Source organism: Amphichorda felina (assembly GCF_050947745.1).
Source record: "Amphichorda felina strain 45539 chromosome Unknown scaffold_5, whole genome shotgun sequence".
NCBI lineage: Eukaryota > Fungi > Ascomycota > Sordariomycetes > Hypocreales > Bionectriaceae > Amphichorda > Amphichorda felina.
In genome coordinates this window covers 1,340,238-1,359,459 of record NW_028145045.1, presented here as the reverse complement: position 1 = coordinate 1,359,459, position 19,222 = coordinate 1,340,238, and the positions used below count along the sequence as shown (strand labels likewise).

The window sequence follows — 19,222 nt, the reverse complement described above, 5'->3', positions numbered from 1 at the left end:
CGGAGGGCGGAGGACGGAGGGCGGAAGCGGAACGGTGGCAGATGCCATCGTGGGGTGGTGGGATCCAGGGTTGTGGCATTGTGACATGGTGGAGTGCTGCCAGAGTGCTGGTAGCATCCATCGTATCATCGCATTTTGCGCAACACCGTATTCTGGCGGAGGAGGCTGCTTGGCAGCTGAATCTGATACGTAGCCTCTCTCGTCTTGGGTTCCTGGGTTCCTGGGTTCCTGGGTTCCCAGGGCAGATCGGATGGGCCCGAAGAGAGGGCGAAAGTGAAACTGCCAAACTGGACAGTGACATGGGCCAAAGGATGGGTTTTCTGGGTTTCAAGGTGGACACTTGCAAAGAGCGGCGGCGGCAGCGGGCCGTGAGTGGCTACGAGAGCTGGAAGCTACTCGTACGAGTACTCGGCTAGGTAGGTAGGGGTGGCTATCAGTGGCTATCAGTGGCTGTCAGTGGCTGTCAGTGGCTGTCAGTGGCCATCACTGGGTGAGGTGTCAATAGCGATTGGCGATTACCGCGGACACCCCTGCGGGCGATCGGCTTCCGGGTGGCTGGTTTCAGAAACAGTCAGCCAACCACAGTGCCGTCCCTCCTCCCTTCTGCACCGTATTCTGACGCTCCGTCGTTCGAAGAAGGCTAGGCGGCTCTGATAGGCTGCGGTGCTCTGAGCCGCGCAGACCATGGCCGCGTTTCGCCTGGCCTTGGGGTCCGTACAGCGAGGACGATTGGTGGTGCGATACGCCCACTGAGCGAAAGAGGCAAAAACTACTCTCTCCTTACTATAATACTCCTGAGTCTGACGGGCAACCCTGCCCCAGCCAATCTTGCAGCCAATCTTGCCAGCCCAGGCCAGTCGTCATGGCCAAGCCCTTGACCCTCTTGGGCCCGCTGGTCTTGTCGTTCGTAATTCCAACGGCTGGCCGGGCAGGGGGCGGCCCCTGTTTTCGCGCCCGACCCTCCAATGCCCTGCCATCTCAGGTCTCACTGGGGTACGTTGTAATCGTACTACTGCGTAGTTCCGAAGCCAAGACCACTAGCCACGCGCTGATACCTGGTCAGGAGTGTCGTGCAACTTTGAATTGCTAGTTATTACATGTATCTGCCCAGGTGGGTTCCTGGAACGGACGGGACCATTGACCTCTGATGACTCTGGTGACGGACCAGTGACCACGGATGACCTCCCAGGGCTTCTAAAGGTACCTCACTGCCCTCACCTCGTCCTCACCCCACGGACCTCGACAAATCCTGAACCTCGATAATCTCAAAGATCTTCTGCTTGCTTCTTCTCCCCTGAGCCTTGCTGGTCGTTCGTCTCCCAGCCCTGCATCCTTTCACATTCCTCTCTCTCTTTCATCTCATCAGCATCAGCGTCGTCAGCTCTGCCTCTCTCTTTGTCTCGGAACGCCCTGGTTCACCGCTGCCAGTGTTCAGTCGGAAACAAGAGACCAAATTCCTCCCTCGAAGATTTTTGATCATTCCCGTCTGTTGTTTTCCTGCTGTTGTTTGTTCCCATCATCAAGATACCCCAACGTCTCGACATCAAACGCCGCAGCTTGAAGACGATCATCGTTGAATATTCTCGACCACAATTCGACACTAGCGATCTCTCCTATTTCTACTAGGATTCATTCTTTGGACAAGAAACCCGCACGTCTTTTAGCACTTTTGGCTTCAGGAACCGCACTTTTGCTATCTTCCGTAACGCTTCCATCACTTTCTAGGGCTTTGTCCTGCTTGGCGACCTTCACGGCAATCAGTTCACCAAGGAACACTGGGCGCCCAACCGATTCTGCAGTTCCTCGTATGGTGCCAACAATGCCTCGCTGCAGACCTTCATAGCCATTCCTCGCCCCTGCCCGACGTCTTGTCCGTGTTTGCACTGTTCACTGGCCTTGAACTCCATCTCGAACGTTCCCCTTGGCCACTCAACAAAGGAGCACCCACTGGACCCGGCACCGGCCTCTTCCGAACACTATCCCAAGAATTACCCGTATAATCCAACCTCTCCTCACATTTCAGACTTCTCTCCTATCCCATACAATGGACGACTCGAGTTCCTCACGGCTACAAATGGCCGGCTTCGACCCCCGCGTCGCAGCATTACCAGGCACCCCTACGATAGACATACGTGCAATCGACAAATCAGCCCTCGACATAGAACCCACATCAACTATTTCTCCTTACTGGCAGAACCTCAACGGCGTCAACCAGCCCATGAATATGCTGTTCAAAGAGGCGCTGTGGTGGATGCTTGGCGGCGCAGCCCTCGTTGTGCTCACAATCCGCATAGGCCAGCTCGTCTGGGCCCAGCTTCGGCAGCTCTCTGCCATGGCGATGCCTCGCGAGAAACAGGGCTACTGGAGGGTTGCGCAGTGGAGCTGGATGCCCGCCCTCAAGAAACACATCATCTATGCTCCTCTGTGGAATAAGCGCCATAACCGCGAGTTTCGCCTCTCATCAGCCATCAACGTTGGCACTCTACCCTCGCGCTTCCAGTCCATCATCATCACCATCTACATCGCCAGCAACATCATCTACATGTTTTTTCTTAACTGGAACAACGAAAACAAGTTCGCCTTCTGCGCCGAGCTGCGTGGCCGCTCCGGCACTCTTGCCATGGTCAACATGGTCCCTCTCATCATCATGGCCGGCCGCAACAACCCCCTCATCCCCTTGCTGCAAATCAGCTTCGACACTTACAACCTGCTGCACCGCTGGATGGGCCGCGCTGTAGTCATTGAGGTCATCCTCCATACCATTGCCTGGGCCATTCCGGCTGTCGCGGACCTCGGCTGGGATGGTGCCAACAAGAAGATCGTGGAGAACTGGTTCTTCGGGTCTGGTCTGGTCGGGACCGCCGTCTTGGGGCTTCTTCTCATCACGTCCTGGTCGCCTATCCGTCACGCCTTTTACGAGACATTCCTCAATACGCACATCATCATGGCTGCTGTCATCTTTGCCTCTACCATGATCCACTGCATAACAGCTCATGTCAAGGGCCGTCTGCCCCAACTGCCCTGGATCATCGCCATCATGGCCTTGTGGCTCTTGGATCGCGTTGCACGCTTCCTACGCCTCGCCTACGCAAATTGGCACCGGAAGAGCTTCACATATGCCATCTGCGAACCCATGCCGTGCGAGGCAACACGCGTGACCCTGCAGCTGCCCCGATATATGGACATCCGGCCGGGGACCCACGCTTATCTTCGCTTCTGGGGAATGAACCCCTGGGAGAGCCACCCATTCTCTATCGCCTGGGTTGACCACAGCAGCATCGCCGACCCCGGGCTGCCTCTGTCGGAAGTCGAGAAGGACCCCCTGGGCGGCTTCGACCGCACCAAAGCCTCCACATCGGTTTCGTTCCTCATCGGCGCCCACACGGGTATGACCCGCAAACTATACAATGCGGCCAAGGCGGGAGCCACCAACAACAACTACGCCATCAAGGTTAGAGCAGCCCTGGAGGGCCCTTACGCCGGCCACCATAGTCTCGACTCTTACGGCCACGCGGTCCTCTTTGCCGGCTCGACGGGAATCACCCACCAGCTTTCCTACATCCGCCACCTCCTCAACGGCTACAACAACGAGACCGTTGCCACCCGCCGTGTCACCCTTGTCTGGATCATCCGCGAGTATGAGGCCCTCGAGTGGGTCCGGCCCTACATGGACGCTATCCTGCGCATCCCTCACCGCAAAGACATCCTCCGCATCCAGGTCTTCGTCACACGGCCCCACAACGCCCGGGACATCACCAGCGCCAGCGAGACGGTCAAGATGTTCCCCGGCCGACCCAACATCCCTCTGCTCCTCGTCAAGGAGATCCAGGAGCAGACGGGTGCCATGTGTGTCACTGTGTGCGGGCCGGGTGCACTGGCCGACGATGTCAGGGGCGCGGTGAGGGCGGTGCAGGGCGAGACGGCCATAGACTTTGTTGAAGAGAGCTTTACTTGGTGATCGAACGATCGCGGAGTAGGTTCATTATTAGGATTTTTTCTAGAATAGGCATTGGGCGTGATTCTTGGACAGGCGTTTCAAGGTTTTTGCATATTCAAGCCGCATAGCATATAGCATTTGTGAATACCATTTTCAGACATTTGATTCTTCAACCCTAGGTATTAGCTCCTGGCTCCCCTCAGCAGGTTGTGTGTCCCCTAATTTCTCATGCATGGTGGTATAATAGTCTTAGCTACTAAGCAAGTGCCCAAACTCCTGACCTGTCGAAAATTCCACAATGTTCCCCGTGACCCCGTCTATGAATGCTTTTCAAATGCTTATTATAACTTCAAGAGCAGATTATGCCTCGCTCAGCTTGAGATCGCTCGCGATCCCCAGGTCGCTAATATCCAGTCCCCGAAACCCTTCCTCCACCGCCCACGCTCGGCCCTTCTCGCTCGCGTGCAGTGCCTCGCATGCCGCTCCCACGACGAGCAGGCCCGGCGGCCGGCTCCCCTCAGCCTCGATGGCCTCGGCGACGTGCCGCAGCGTCGTGCGGATGACGCGCTGGTCCGGGCAGCTCGCGCGCTCGATGACGGCACAGGGCGTGTCTACCGGCCACAGTGTGCGCTTCTTCTCCCTCTCCGCCGCCGCTGCCGCCGCCGCTGCCTCGTGCCCGCCCTCGCCCTCTGGCAGATCGATGGGCGAAGTCAGCTCGCGCACCAGACCCCCGATGCGGTGCAGCGCCATGAGGAACACGACGGTGCGCGAGGCGACGAACTCGGGCGGCGCGGGGGGCTTCCCCTTCTTGCCAGTGCCAGTGCATATGAGGATCTGGTCGGCGACGTCGCGCTGGGTGGCGGGCACGTCGGCGAAGAGTGGGGCGCTGAGGGCGCTGGTGATGCCAGGGAGGACGACGAGCCGGTCGTCGGCGACGCCATTGGCGCGCAGGAAGGCCACCTCCTCGCCGCCGCGGCCGTAGACAAAGGGGTCGCCCTGCTTGAGGCGCAGCACAGTCCTGCCCTGGCGGTAGCCCTCGAGGGCGCTGTCGAGGAGCTCCTGCTGCGCGAGGTCGGCGTTGCCGGGGAACTTGCGGGCGATGCTGACGGGCGTCCGGCGGGGGATGAGGTCTAGCACGCCCGAGGGGACGAGCTTGTCGGCGAGGATGATGTCGGCCGACTCAATGGCCTTGCGCGTTGCCTGGGTCAGCAGATCGGGGTGTCCTGGTCCACTGCCTGCGAGGATGACCCGGCCGGTCTTGACAGGAGTCTGAGGATCGCCTCCTCCGTCTTTGCGTTCAAGCCCAGGGTATGACTGGAAGAGCTCCTCCACATCGGCATCCCCCACGCTGGCCAGCCTGCTTAGGGGCCAGTACTCGCATACCTGGCTCAGCCAGCGCATCCTCCTGGTCCGGAGCTCATCATCGTCGCCCTCCACCACGAGCCTGTTGAACTGGGCGTCCTGACCCGTCGCATCGTCCAGCTCGCCGATCTGCCCCTGGTTGTCCTCCTCCTGCACGCGCCGGCGCACCTCGCCGAGGCGGGCGCATGCGGTGCCCAGACTCGGGGGCAGGGACGCGGCGACCTCGCGACGGATGCGGCTGGCGAGCTTGCACCCGCGGCCGTTGGTGGTGACGCCGATCTGTAGGGGTCCGTCGGTGTGGGTGGACAGGAGGGTAAAGGTGCAGAGGTGGGGAGCGTCGACGACGTTGACGGGGATGCGGTTACGCTTGCAGAGAGCGGAGATGTGCTCGCCTGTGGTTGTCTCGTTAGCGGGGCACTTTGGCTAGATGCGAGCGCAAGGTGAGTTGTGGGACGCACTCGAAGGGTCGCGGGGACCTGAGGTGACGAAGACAGCGTCGACAACATTACCAACTTCTTCCCTCCCTAACCGCAGCAGATCATCGTCTGTGAATGTCTTGCGCTCCCACTTTACATCGCCGTCATCGATGCGGCGCTGAAGAGCGTAGTGTAAGTCGGCTTGTGGCAGGGCGATGAGAATGGGATGGGCGCCTGCGGCAAGGGACTGGGCACATCTTGAGGAAGCGAGGGGGTTTGTGCCGATAACGAGGTGGATATTTCCACGGCAGTTGAGGCCTGCCAGCAGAGATGTGGGTGGTGATGTTGTCGCCATGATGGCCAGGTGGGATGGTGGGATGGTGGGATGGACCCTGGAACGGACTCTGGAATTCTGGCCCTCGATGGTCGGTAGAGGGTTAGGGTTGAGTTCAATGCAATGCTTTTGACAGTCCCAGACAGCTCTTCTTTCACCGTGGCCCAGTTGATATACTATGTAGGAGAGTTAAACACCATCTTGGGTGAGACTCTATTTACTTGAAGTGAACCATGGCGCCATTACGAGACGAGTACCAAAGCCGTTGCGAGCCTGTATGCCAATTTTGCGCCGCCGCAATCGGCATCTATTCCAACGTCTGCCCAAAATTGACGCCATGCCGCCCCGAGCCGGTTATCGGGCCAATGACGGTCGAGCTATTTCGACTTTTTCTGATAGGCGGGCACTTTTTGACCACTCAGGTGCCTCCTCCAATCGAATGTCCGGAGATGCTCGCTTTGCATCACGCATATACAATCCGGCGATTGACATCTCCAGGGAGATGTCAGTTTACAATATCCCTGTGACTCAATGTGTAACAAAGCGTGGAAATGTTCTCGTCATATTGTACATGGCCTTAGGCGCGCCTTTCCTGTGTGCTGCCCGTGCCTGAGTGGTGGTACATGTAGGTGTTTATCCAAATTATACAAGTTCCCAGGTTATCCATTCCAAAACTCGCAACGCCCTCATCACCGCTGGCGACGCTCATCTTTTTCCTCTTTACGGATACCGACCTCCTCTTGCTCCACTTCCTGCCCAATCTCTTCCGCCAGCTCCTCAATCTCCTCCTCTTCGGCTTGACGCATCTCCTCAATCAAGTCAAGCCTCTTCTGCTGCTTGGAGCGGGGCTGCTTCCGCCTCTTAGTTCCGGCCTCCTCATCCAGCTCAGCCTTGAACGCCTTCCTCCTCGAGCTCTCTGCACGCCTGTTCATCTCCTTCGTCTGACCGACCCGCAGGGACCGTTCCACGCGCGTCTTGGCCCCGAGAGCCCACAGATCACCCCAGCGGGACTTGCGCGCGTCGTGGTACGCCAGTTTGCTGAAGCTCTTTGGCACTGTCCACCGCTCAATCTTGCCCTCTGGCGTGCACACATCCATCGTGACGTGGGCTTTGCGCTTCAGAGCCGGCAACACCAGGCGCGGCAGAGTCTGCATGTCTGGCTTTGTCTCCGAGTGCTCGTAGCCTATCTTTGCCATCTCTGTCGCCTCCTTGCCTGAGGGGTGGGCCGGTTTGGCTACACCGCGCTGGACTGCTACGTAGCTGAACTCGACATCGCCGTGGTTGTCCGCATGCTTCCGTAGCATCTTGGTGTAGAAGTTGGGCCGGACAAATCTCTGGTTGAAGTAGCAAAAGTCCTTGCGACCCTTAGCCTTGCCAGGCTGAGTATACATGGGACATGTACCCTGGTTTGTGCAGGGTGCAATAACATGACCGGGTTCTGGTTCTCGGTGGTAGGTCGGGTTGAAGTCCTCTGGAGCTATCCTTGGCTCACCAGATTGCGGTAGCAGAAAACTGTGAATCATGGTGTGCCTTGCGTGTGCAACGGCCTCAAAGCCACGGGGGTGGGCTTTCTCCAGGATAGCTAGGACGCCACCATCTTTCTTGAGAAGATGCCATAGGTTGTTCAGCACTGCCTGACGGCGGTGGGTTTCGCTCTCCCGGAGGAGCTGATGGGAGGCGATAATGATATCATAGCTCTTCCGGGGCTGCTGCTGATCTCCGCCGTCGAGGCGCGGTCCTCGCATCTCGCCTGAATGCTCATAATCAGGCAGACGGGGCAGAAATGTTGTGTCCTGGAGGAACGTCTTGAGACGGTGTCGAAGGCGGTCGGACGCGGCAATGACCGTTTTCTGGCCTGGCGGAGATTCCCCCTTGACCTTGCCGTCTTCCTTGAGCAGTTCCCACTCTGCCTTCAGGATTTGTTCCCAAGCAATAAGACCCGCGCCTCCAGCACCGACGTCGAGAACACTCAACCCCTCCCCATTCTTCAACTTGGATTGGATCCACTCACTGCCCATGCGCTTGCGCACTTCACGAAGAATGGAGAAGCAGGAAGCGTAGGCCGCCGGCATGAAACCAGCCATGAAAGCATCAGCCTCAATTTCCGCCATCTGCCGCTGGTTCGCCAGCAAGCCGACGCCGCCCATATGTCCCGTCCTCAGTCCCGTCACTGTCTCTGCAGAGAGTGGCAGCCCGGCGCCACCATAATTCCTCTCAGCAGCTTCTCTGACATGGTCGACATGGGTCCGACGAAGCAGCTCCGAGATGGGGGTAACGAGTTCCTCTCCGGGTACGGGGATTTCGATAGAATTGCCGTGGAAACTACCCTCTAAGGTGTAGGGGTGGAACCGCCTATAGACCTGGTCGCTGGGTTCTTCGTAGATTGGGCCGTCCTCGAACTCCTCGGGCCACGATAGTGCGTCTGCGCTTTCCATAACCTCGCCGGCCTTCGCCGCCTCCGCCTCAGCAGCGGCCTTGATTGCCGCCTCCTTCTGTTTCTTCTGAGCCCTCGCAAAGTCTTCAGCGAGGGTTTGCAATGCGTCTGCTTCTCGCTGGTTTCTTGCGACCGCCTCAACATAGCTGGGCTGCTTCTCCGTAATTTCCAGGACTCTGGCCTCTGTCAGGGACTGCTCCATATCTTCAATCTCTGCTTCATCTAGCTCCTCGATATCTTCCAATTCCTCCTCGAGTATCTCCTCAAGTCGCTCTTCAAAATCTTCGACTATATTCTCCTCTTTTGCGGAGATCTCGTACGTGATTTCTTCGAACGCGCCACCCTCTACCTCCTTAAGGAGGGTGCCCTCGTTGGGAGGTTGTGGAGCCGCCTCCCCCATATCTGCATGGGATGGGATGCCGACATCCTCAGGCGCTGTTTCACGCAGCGGCGGGCCGTAAAGTCGCACGTAGAGGAGATACTCCTCCTCGGTTAGATAGTCTTTTGGCAAAGTATCTCGGAAGCGTTGCTTTGCCTCTCGGACGACCCGCTCAATATCCTCGGGCTCGGCCTTTCCAGCGGAACCTTCTCCTTGAAGAAGACATGCTGACGAGGAAAATAGCCTTGTTCTTGATCGGTACGTGGGAGGTCGCGCGCAAGTGGAGGAAGGGTGAGGGTGCTGATTTCGAGTAAACGACCGGTTGCTGCAGAGACTGCGCCTCAACAATAAATTAGAAGAGAGATTATACTTCGGGCAGGCATTCCGGATGCCCTTAGCCGAAAGCATTTTGTGAACGAGAGTGTATAATGTACATGTGGTTGACGGAAGAAAATGTATGGCAACTTGATCATGAACTTTTTGGCGATACGCGACAGCACGTGACTATAAATTGCCATTGACATTGGGGTGATTGGCTGGGAGACTAGTCATCTAGGACGGTGGCTCCGCTCTAGGTCTCCATCACTGTGGGCCGGTGGAGAGAGTCTGAGTCGGTCGAGAGTCGAGACCCTTTAAGGCACCAAGGTATCTGATGTATGACTGATATATTGTAATACGCAGAAGCCAAATAAGATCCAGCGAGTGTTAAATTAACGGTACAAAAACGATTTGCTACAACCCCAACGCCCTACTCCGACTATGAACGGAATTCTAGAACTTCACTCAGAGCCCAGGTCTGCCAGTGTCCTGAAAGCAGGCTTCTGCGGCGGTCGGGACCCGTTCGCGCTGGATGCAGTCCCCTTTGCCTTTGCCTTGGGCTCTACCCGCCTATGAATATTGAACTGCGAGTTCTCAGCAGCCTTGTACGCATCGAGCTGTGTGTATAGTTAGCCAATCGCGATTCTGTGCGTTGTTGCTTCTTTGGGCTACATGCTGATAAGAGAGACACGATATACAGTCCCACAAACGAAACCAGCATGCTAAACAGCTTTCCAATATCGAAGCTAGGACCGCGTCGCGCAGCCACGGGGGCGTCGCTGCCCAGGGTGCGCCCGGGCGTCTTGAAGGCGGCCCCCGGCTTGCCACCCCCAGGTGAGTCGGCGAGCTTGACTGCCTTGGAGATGGCCGCGGACAGAGCGGAGGGGTCGGCGCCCTTGATCGTTTCGATGCAGTTGCCGTTGTGGAAGATCTTGAACGTGGGCATGGCGGAGACGCCGTTGGATTGCGCAATGGTGGACTGATTGTCGACGTTGACCTTGGCGAAGGCCACCTTCTTCGGTCGCGAGTGCTCCTTGGCGAGGCGCTCAAAGTGAGGGGCGATCATCTTGCAGGGACCGCACCAGTCGGCGTAAACTGTACGGGTAAAAGCGCACAATGGGTCAGCCTGGGTCGTTGACGAGAGCGGGGATGGAAGGGGGGACTCGTACAGTCTGCGATGACCACATTGGTGCCGCTGAGCAGGGACTGCCACTCGGCAGCCGAGCCAATATTCACAAGGCCGCTCATGGTGGAAAACGTAACGCTGATATGGATGGTTTAGGAGGCAAGGTTGCAAGCCGTCGCATTGTTGAAGTGGACAGCCAGATGGCGCCAGAAGCTGACCAACCACAGGTGGCGTTGTCTCCAATTCGGCAGGCGGTCGGAAAGCTTGGCTACAATTCTGCCGGACAAACGCACCCCGCGACGGAACTTTTTTGGTCAGTCGTGGCGTTGACCGACTTGGAATTCTTCATCCCTAGACTTCAGACTAGCTACACACAATGTCCTTCTCAGAGCGCAACGCAAAGGTGAGTTTTAACTTAACTCTAGATACGGATTGATTAGTCCTAACAAGGCCCCAGAAGCGGAAAACCGCCCACAATGGCCCCCCCGGTCCGGGTGGCCGCCCAATGTCCTTCAAGCCTTCAGCTCGGTTCACTCCTGTTGAGGGCGGTAGGGATTGGACCGTGTCCGTGGCTGTCCCGAGCAGCGTTCTGTCAGAGTAAGCTCACCACAAGCTTTTAAAGGGTTGTATAGGCTGACACGATACAGTCTTGCCACAGCTGATCAGCGCATGGCCATCCCCGGCCGCATTGCTCGAGCTCTCGCCGTCTTCTGCGTCGACGAGGTCATCGTGTTCGACGATAGCCCAGCCAAGTTGCGTCCTGCCAACGTCGAACCCAACTCATACACTGCTGAGACGGATCCTTGCCACTTCCTTTCGCATATCCTGAACTTCCTCGAAGCACCCCCATTCATGCGCAAGGCGCTGTTTCCCCTCCACCCCAACCTACGTCTCACCGCTGTGTTGCCGAGCTTGGACATGCCGCACCACCCACATCCCAAGGAATGGGTCCCATACAAGGAAGGCGTGACTCTGTCGGGCAAGACAACCACAGGCAAAGGTACCTTGGTCGAGATTGGCAATGAGCAGCCCGTGGAGATTAAGGAGGTTATCCCCCCAATGACGAGAGTGACGCTCAAGCTCCCCGATGACGAGACTGGGTACCCCGAATGTGTCCACCCAGAGGCACCGAGGACGGAGGGAGGGTACTACTGGGGATACCAGGTTCGGAGGTGCGAGTCGCTTTCATCTGTCTTCACCGAGTGCCCGTACGAGAATGGCTACGATCTGAGCGTCGGCACGTCTGAGCGCGGTACCCCGATTTCGAACTCGTTTCCTCCGGGGCAGACGGTCCCCTTCCAGCATCTTCTCATTGTTTTTGGAGGGCCTCGCGGCCTGGAATACGCATCGATGAATGACGAGGAGCTATGTACCATGAACGTCCAGGGGTCGCGAACGAGCGAGCTGTTTGATCATTGGATCAATGTGATGCCGAATCAGGGCAGCCGGACGATACGCACGGAAGAGGCCGTCTTCATCACCTTGACAGCATTGAAGGGCTCTTGGGATTCGAGATACTAGCGCATATGATGGATTTAGCCCTGGGGCACTGGAGATATCATGTTGATTCCATGATTTCATTGATTTAGTCAATGTTGAAGGCCTTGCTTCTAATATTGAGACCTATTTCCTATCCTAAATCTTGCACCATCAACGCCGTTCCATGCAAACCCCATCAGGCAACGATTAATTTATATCCATGATTTATACCAAAAAAAAAAAAAAAAGACTAGGCCTGCTCGAATTAGGCGGTGGGCTTCTCAGCATGTAACGCCGCAGCCTGATCGATGCTGGTCCCGGACGGCACCTTCTGACCCGCCCTCTTGCGGAGCACGTTCTCGATGAAGGCCTCACCGGCCTTGTACGAGGAACGGACCAAGGGCCCGCTGGCGCAGTAGAGAAAGCCCATGTCCAGCGCGCGTTGCCGCCACATCTCGAACTCGTCGGGCGTAACGTACTTCTCGACCTTGAGATGTCGCTTGGTGGGGCGCATGTACTGGCCAAAGGTGACGACGTCAACATTGGCCTTCCTCAGTTCTGTGGTATACTCTGTCAGCTTTCCAATCTTCCGAACATCCTGCAGCGGGCGATGTATGGCAACTCACCGGTCAGCGCGTCCATGACCTCCTTCTCCTGCTCACCCAGGCCCAGCATCAGACTCGTCTTAGTGATGATGCCCTCCTTCCCACGCACATCCTTGACGTGCTTGAGCACGCTCAAGCTCTGGCGGAACGTCGCCCGGCGATCGCGCACGTACGGCGTGAGGTCCTCCACCGTCTCGACGTTGTGCGCATACACGTCGAGCCCGCTCTCGGCCACCACCTTGACCATGTCGAGGTCGCCGCGGAAGTCGCCGGTCAGCGCTTCGACCAGCAGCGACGGCTTCTTCTGCTTGATCTTGCGGATCGTCTCGGCAAAGTGGTGCGCGCCGCCATCGGCCAGGTCGTCGCGGTCGACGCTCGTCAGCACCACGTAGCCCAGCCCCCAGCGGGCCAGCGCCTCGGCCGTGTGCTCGGGCTCGTGCGGGTCCAGGGGCGCGGGCGCGCGGTTCGTCTTGACACTGCAGAAGCGGCAGCCGCGCGTGCAGGTGTCGCCCATGAGCATGATGGTGGCGGTCGCGGCGCTCTTGTCGGAGCCGCCCCAGCAGTCGGAGATGTTGGGGCATCGGGCCTCCTCGCAGACGGTGTGCAGGCCGAGGCCGCGCAGATCCTTCTTGATCTTCTTGTAGTTCTCGTTGCCGGCGGGGATCGGGGTCTTGAGCCACTCGGGGAGGCGGGTGATGGTCTTCTTCTTGCCTTCCGGACCGACCTGGGCGGTCCTCAGGGTGTACGCTTCGGTGGGGGCTAGCGGCTGAGACGCAGATGAGGTTCCGAGAAAGTCGTCGAAGGTCCCGACAGTGGTATCCTTGAAGTAGGTCTTGGGCCTGAGTGTCGAGGTCTTATTCGCGTTGTTGGGGGACGAAGGCACGGTGGCAAAGGTCCGCACCGCCAACGGGGTTGATGTGAGCGCCCTCCGTAGGGGCATCTGTGCTCTCTGCATTGTGGGAGCCATGGAAGCCATTTTTGTCGGAAGGCTGTGGCGAGGGTAGGGAGAATGAGAAGAGTTGTAAGAGTCGATGATGCGCGTCGCCTGGAAATGGGGGTTGAAAATCGGGTTCAACTGGGGCAAAGCCGATTGGACCCGATACAGCGTTGGGAGATCTGCCAGGGCCTGAAGGCTGCCGTTCCAGCGCCATCAGCCGCCGGCTCAGCTCCGAGCTCTGCCATAGTCAACATCACTCACGGCCATGGGAGGAAAAGAAAAAAAATTCCCGTTGAAATCATTTGCAAAATTCGGCGTGGGCGAATGCCAATAACTACCCGTATATAGCATTGGATCGTCGAAACATTTGCAGGCGAAATACGAGTAGATTGCCAGCCAGCGCCGGCAGTTCTTCCGACCAAGGCCACAGAAGGTAAGCTGGCGTTGAATCTCTTGAACCATTCTCCTCTGAGCGTGTTGCAATCTTCTTATACCTGCGTATCAGGTCCTCGTGAACTGATGTTGCGGGATTTCGCTTCTACAATTTCTTTTGGACCAAAAACCAACGCCGCAGCCACGATATAATATTAGACATGGCTGTACCCAGTTCGCCCAGGCCAGCCATACTCGGGTGGGATCCGAAACACCGACAACGGCACCGAAGGCTTGCAAAACGACAGAGATGATATATTACTGAAGCTCCCCGCCCCAAACGTAAAAAAAAAAAGGTTGGATGCAACCATGCGAATCAGGTTTCAGCTGATGGCAATGATGGTGAGGATTCTGCAGTGAGCAGGCCATGCTGAAAACATGAACCACCTGAAGCAACTGGGGATCAGCTTCTGTCTCGACGCCGCAACCCTTTACAACGACCGCAGACCCCAATGTTAACTCTTTCACACCCGGTGGCCCTCTCCAGATGCTTGATGGCCTCGTCCAGGGTTGGATTACAGGTATCAAAGCAAACCCGGCGTGTAGGAGAAATATCTCCAGACTCTCGATAGTCTTGAATGTATGCAGATGGCACTAGTATTACGGACGGATACCTTGAGATCCATCCAATCCATTCTGCCAGGGCGAGTCATGACTCATGCCCGACATTCCTAGGGCCACGTGCACCCCGTGCGCGCCATGCCGCTCACTCCTCTGAGCCTCCCCAAGTGGAGACGCTACGGGACTGTCAAGCGGGAGCTACGGAGGACTGAGGCTACGTAATCGTACGGAGCTTTGTTACGCTCCACAGGATACCTTGGCGCAAGGCCCTGACAGATTTCATACTCGTATCTCCAGCTTGGGGAATGGCACGGTGTCGCTCAAAGCACGCCAACTAGGTTCTGGGAACACAACAACAATAACAACAACTTAGTCGCAGTTATGGAGTCTAAGTCTAAAGGTGGGGCGTGTTCAGCGTGGATGCTTGGGGAGAGACATGGACAAGTAGAAGGGCCAGATCGGTGGCTCAAAGAGGGTCTATAGTAAAAGTAAGAAGATTCTGTAGGCGACCGACTACTACTGCGTAGTAGGAGCGGAATCAGGTTTACATCGTTCTAAGAAGAGCTTTTCCACTCGAGCGATGAGGTCGAGACCGGCCTGGTCACAGACGGTGCGCAATTTTCCCATTCCAGTTGGTTGTTCCTGCAGCATCAGATAGCTTTTTGAAGGAGCTGCGCGTCCGTCCCGGCGAGGTTAGTTTCGATGTTATCGGACAGCCACCAGCATGGTAAGCAGGGAAGTTTTGATCATTTTTTGGGGGGACGCGCCGAAAGGTCTCGGATGATAAATCAGATGTGTTTACGACATCACACCCGCCATCGCCACCCCTACAGAGCTGGGTGCATACGTGACAGACGGTGGTCAACGCGTGACGCCGAGGTGGTCCGATACGGTGGCACATTCTTAGAAGCCCGGGCTAGTCGGGCAAGAGACGGAGCTATTGTCGTGGGAATGCTTGGGTGAAAGAGTTATCTCCTCGGCAGTAGTACGTATACATCATACCCGGCCGGCAATCGTGCGTCTCTTCTGAACCTACATCGGCGTGGGAGTGGTCCGGGCTGCAAGTGAAGTATGATGGGTTGATTATATATCTAAGTCTAAGATGGTGCTGTGTACTTGGAAGGTACTGCATATTACCAGTAGCACGCAGTACGAGTAGTGGTATGAGGAGGAAGAATCGGGTGGATGGAGGTTTGGTGTTCTCGACGTCGGGGGGTGACTGGCGCAGACTTGCAGTGGGCTGAGGCCAAAGAGCAACGGCGCTAGGCCTGGATGGGGCCGACACCCTTGGAACTCCACCGGCACCCGCCCCGGCACAAGACCACACAGTCTTGGCCGGCAAGAGCTGGGCTGCTGGTTGAGCCTGCGAGTATTCGTACTAGTTTGCTTTTAGCCTCTTGTCCCTTCTCTCCCCCTGCACTCAGCCTTGAACCTCCGAGTTTCTTCGACTTGGTGGATGACAGTCTGAGACTCCTAGTGGGTGGTGGCGGTGAATGGTAGTGAATGGCAGCCCTGGAGAGGCTAAGAGGGCTAAGACTGGACTGGTGCCCAACGGCTGTGCCCGTCCACCGGGGCCCCGATCGACTACCCCCCCGTCCCCCCATCCTCCCATCCCCCCCATCCCCTCCAAGGACCCGCTTGGACTTTCCATTTTGAACTTCCCAGCAAGCCTACTGACCTACCCGCTGTCCCCAGAGCCTGGAACCTGTTATTACTTCGTACTGCGTAGTACTATGCCATATTATGCCTCCCTCCCAGCATCACCTTCTACCGGCCCTCAGCCTCCCCCCCCTTTGCCACGTTTTCGAGCCCCTGAGCAGCCATATGTGTCACACTGGCAGTTGACTCTGCCGTCCTGTCCGCGTGGGTCTTTGTTGGGAGCTTGCTAATAAATGCGATGGCGAACTCTGACAAGACTGCATCATCAAGCCCGGTGGCACCCTCCCCGAGTCGCAATGATCTGGACGATGACCTATTCCCCGACGCCGAAAATGCCATCGAGCCCGATTCCACTGCCAGCGAAGAAGACTACGCGACCGACTCGGATTCAGCCGCCTCCACGTCCCTGGCGTCGAGCGTGCGTGACCATGTCTTTGAGAATAACAGGCGGTTTCATAAGTTCAAGGAGGGCCGGTACCTCCTTCCCAACGACGAACCCGAGCAGGAACGCGAGGATATGAAGCACGCCATGGTTTTGCATGTGTGTGATGGCAAGCTGCATTTTTCACCACTCGAGAACCCCCAGAAAATCCTCGACGTGGGAACCGGTACTGGGGCTTGGGCGATAGACAGTAATACCTCCTCTATCCAAGCGAAATACCTTGCCAACGTCGCTAACGCCGCCAAACTTTCCAGTGGGTGACGAATTTCCAGGCGCCGAGGTTGTCGGTATAGACCTAAGCCCGATCCAACCACCCTGGGTGCCCCCTAATGTAAAATTCTACGTCGACGATGCCGAGTCCGACTGGGTTGATGCGGAAGGAAGCCTCGATCTCGTCCACGCCAGACACGTATGTATGGGCATCAAGGACTGGCCTCGACTTCTTAATCAAGCATACAAGTATGGGATTACTTTTTCCCCGCCAGGATACTTTGCGACCCCATTTCTGACTGCCTATAGGGCCCTCAAACCCGGCGGATGGATCGAACTGCAGGAAATGCGGCTTGTAAGCAAATGCGACGACAATACTATGCCTGATGACTGGGCGATGAAGCTCTATCTTGAATACATTGTTGAGGGGTTCAGGACATTCGGCATCGATCTCCTAAACCTGGACCAAAACCGCGGACGGGTCGTTGATGCGGGCTTCGTCAACGTGGAGGAGAGGGTCTGGAAGGTGCCTCTGGGCACCTGGCCCAGGGATCCCAAGATGAAAATGGTCGGAACCTACCACCGATCTGTCGTGTGGGACGCTTTGCAAGGCGCCGCCATGGGCGCGTGCACGCGCGGTCTCAAGTGGTCGTTGGAGGAGTTTGAGGTCTTCCTGACCGAGGTACGGAGGGCCATGATGGACACATCTGTCCATGCTTATTTCACATTTCATGTCGTATATGGCCAGAAGCCTCTGCGCTAGTGGTAACGATATTTTCTTTTTTTTTTCTTCCTTTTTTTTCTTCCTTTTTTTTTAATCATCCCCTCAAGCGTAGGGTTCCATCGTTATTAGCGTTGTTATGGAGCGAGCATTGAGTATCGGTGTTAAGATGATTAGAGGCTAAAGCAGACCAATCTACAGAGGACCCTTCGTGGCTGGAGATCTTATCTTGTTTATCCGCCGTGTTTATTCTTTAGCAAGCCCCCGCTTAGAGACCAACGTTTGGTCAAAATTGTCCATGTTATGGACCATGTTCCCCTCCTTGACAGCCGTCTCAACAGCCCGACCCCCCCTCTTAACCACATCGGCATCATAGGCATCAACCGTCTCCTTGAGAGGTTTCTTCGCAACCGAGACGCTAGTGAGGGTCCGGACGAACCTGAGAGCATCGTCCATAGCATGGTTGAGACCCTGGCCACGGACTTGGGAAGGCAGATCAGTTTTTGACAGGTCTTTGTTAGAACATAAACCAAGGGCACTTACACGGGAGCATGGGGTGCGCAGCATCTCCGGCCAGGGTGACTTTTCCGTCGTGGTTGGGCCATGGGATTGGCTTCCAGTAGGAGAGCTCGCGCACGAAACAAGGCGAGCCTGCGGGAATACCCGCAGCGGCAGACTTGAACGGGTCGCAGAAGGTCTGGGTTTTCTCCTTGAGGATATCGATGGCCGCGTCGCCGTTTACTGGTGGCGACTCGCCTCGCCAGAGGCGAGTGACATTGAAGACCCAAGTCGACATATCGTTAGGGTCGATGGCATCCTCGACTATATGGGTTGATTTGGGTGAGTGATGGAAAATTGGGCAAGGGGGGCACTTCCTAGACAAGAAATGACTTGATCATAGGGAACTTACCTCCTATTCCACCGACTCCCGCGGAATGATATGCCATGGTCCAGATGGGATGGGCTTTGACAATCTTTTCTGCTAACTCACGTCCCAGCACGGCGCTCGTGTAGCCACAGACGTAATCCGACTTGGTGAGCTTGGACTTTTCCGGGCCAAGCAGCATCCCCCTGACCTGGGACCTGGGACCGTCGGCTCCCACAAGTACGTCCGCGGTAGCCTCGGAGCCGTCACTGAATTTCAGAGAAACGCTGTCGACGGGACCCTCCGCCACTTGGAAAGACTCGAGGGTCTTGTTCCAGCAAATTTCGATGTCCGTGGTGGCGAGCCGCCGCAGCTTCTGCCGGGTCATGCGCCTCATGACGGTGGGCGGCGCCTGGAAGAGGAGCTCCCCCGTGTGTCCCTGGAAGAAGGTGACGCCGGGGGACTCGAGGTCGGTGGCATCGGCAGGATTGCAGAATACCGTGTGGATTTGGGACCAGAGCTCGCCGGGGAGGATTTCCTTGAGGCTCTCAAAGCCCCAGTGGATGAGGAAGCTCACTGGGCGGTTGTCTGTGAGGATGGTCAGAACCCCGTCCCTGTTGAACTGCTTTGCAACGATGGCTTGAAGAGCATTTACCGCGGTATTCCAGACTCGGGTCTCGTTCGTAAACAGTCACTTGGAGACCATTCTGCCACGGGGGATTTTAAGTTAGCAGAGGGCTCCCCCCATGCCGTGCTCGGGAACAGCGGCATAACAAGAAGGGAGGTGTATATCTTGCCTTCTTCAACCCCTGAGCAATAAGAAGGCCGGTGACTCCGGCCCCGATCACGGCCACTCTCTTGGGGCGGGTATCAATTGCCATGTTCAAAGGTAATATGGGTATCGTCAGTATCGTGTGTCTCGGGGTCCAGTATCGCTTCTCTCCAAGAGGGGAGGGTCCGGAGGGAAGCACTGGGTCACCTTATCACGCCTATTCATACATTTAC

The 19,222-nt window shown here is 56.8% G+C and overlaps 8 protein-coding genes across 8 annotated transcripts; 3 read left to right on the top strand and 5 right to left on the bottom strand.

The window, feature by feature from the left end:
* Positions 1–2,044: 2,044 nt before the first annotated feature.
* On the top strand, positions 2,045–3,958 carry ACO1O0_005274 (ferric reductase family protein; the record flags this gene model as incomplete). The annotated part of the gene is made up of 1 exon (XM_083194699.1): positions 2,045–3,958. The coding sequence occupies one exon, from the start codon at positions 2,045–2,047 to the stop codon at positions 3,956–3,958; it is 1,914 nt and encodes a 637-aa protein (XP_083049612.1).
* A 339-nt stretch (positions 3,959–4,297) lies between these two features.
* On the bottom strand, positions 4,298–6,070 carry MET1 (uroporphyrinogen-III C-methyltransferase; the record flags this gene model as incomplete). The annotated part of the gene is made up of 2 exons (XM_083194698.1): positions 4,298–5,691; positions 5,758–6,070. 2 exons carry the CDS (start codon positions 6,068–6,070, stop codon positions 4,298–4,300), a joined length of 1,707 nt encoding a protein of 568 aa, XP_083049611.1.
* Positions 6,071–6,738: 668 nt separating this feature from the next.
* Positions 6,739–9,245, bottom strand: RSM22 (mitochondrial small ribosomal subunit Rsm22-domain-containing protein; the record flags this gene model as incomplete). Its single annotated transcript, XM_083194697.1, has 2 exons — positions 6,739–9,089; positions 9,233–9,245. 2 exons carry the CDS (start codon positions 9,243–9,245, stop codon positions 6,739–6,741), a joined length of 2,364 nt encoding a protein of 787 aa, XP_083049610.1.
* Positions 9,246–9,641: 396 nt separating this feature from the next.
* ACO1O0_005271 (thioredoxin) lies at positions 9,642–10,428 on the bottom strand (the record flags this gene model as incomplete). The annotated part of the gene is made up of 3 exons (XM_083194696.1): positions 9,642–9,797; positions 9,887–10,275; positions 10,350–10,428. 3 exons carry the CDS (start codon positions 10,426–10,428, stop codon positions 9,642–9,644), a joined length of 624 nt encoding a protein of 207 aa, XP_083049609.1.
* Positions 10,429–10,682: 254 nt separating this feature from the next.
* Positions 10,683–11,827, top strand: ACO1O0_005270 (putative RNA methyltransferase; the record flags this gene model as incomplete). Its single annotated transcript, XM_083194695.1, has 3 exons — positions 10,683–10,709; positions 10,764–10,903; positions 10,954–11,827. 3 exons carry the CDS (start codon positions 10,683–10,685, stop codon positions 11,825–11,827), a joined length of 1,041 nt encoding a protein of 346 aa, XP_083049608.1.
* Positions 11,828–12,050: 223 nt separating this feature from the next.
* ACO1O0_005269 (lipoate synthase) lies at positions 12,051–13,366 on the bottom strand (the record flags this gene model as incomplete). The annotated part of the gene is made up of 2 exons (XM_083194694.1): positions 12,051–12,343; positions 12,412–13,366. The coding sequence occupies 2 exons, from the start codon at positions 13,364–13,366 to the stop codon at positions 12,051–12,053; spliced, it is 1,248 nt and encodes a 415-aa protein (XP_083049607.1).
* A 2,851-nt stretch (positions 13,367–16,217) lies between these two features.
* Positions 16,218–17,394, top strand: ACO1O0_005268 (class I SAM-dependent methyltransferase; the record flags this gene model as incomplete). Its single annotated transcript, XM_083194693.1, has 2 exons — positions 16,218–16,587; positions 16,676–17,394. The coding sequence occupies 2 exons, from the start codon at positions 16,218–16,220 to the stop codon at positions 17,392–17,394; spliced, it is 1,089 nt and encodes a 362-aa protein (XP_083049606.1).
* A 204-nt stretch (positions 17,395–17,598) lies between these two features.
* On the bottom strand, positions 17,599–18,988 carry ACO1O0_005267 (FAD-dependent oxidoreductase; the record flags this gene model as incomplete). Its single annotated transcript, XM_083194692.1, has 4 exons — positions 17,599–17,834; positions 17,896–18,174; positions 18,263–18,831; positions 18,981–18,988. 4 exons carry the CDS (start codon positions 18,986–18,988, stop codon positions 17,599–17,601), a joined length of 1,092 nt encoding a protein of 363 aa, XP_083049605.1.
* Between the last annotated feature and the right edge of the window lie 234 nt (positions 18,989–19,222).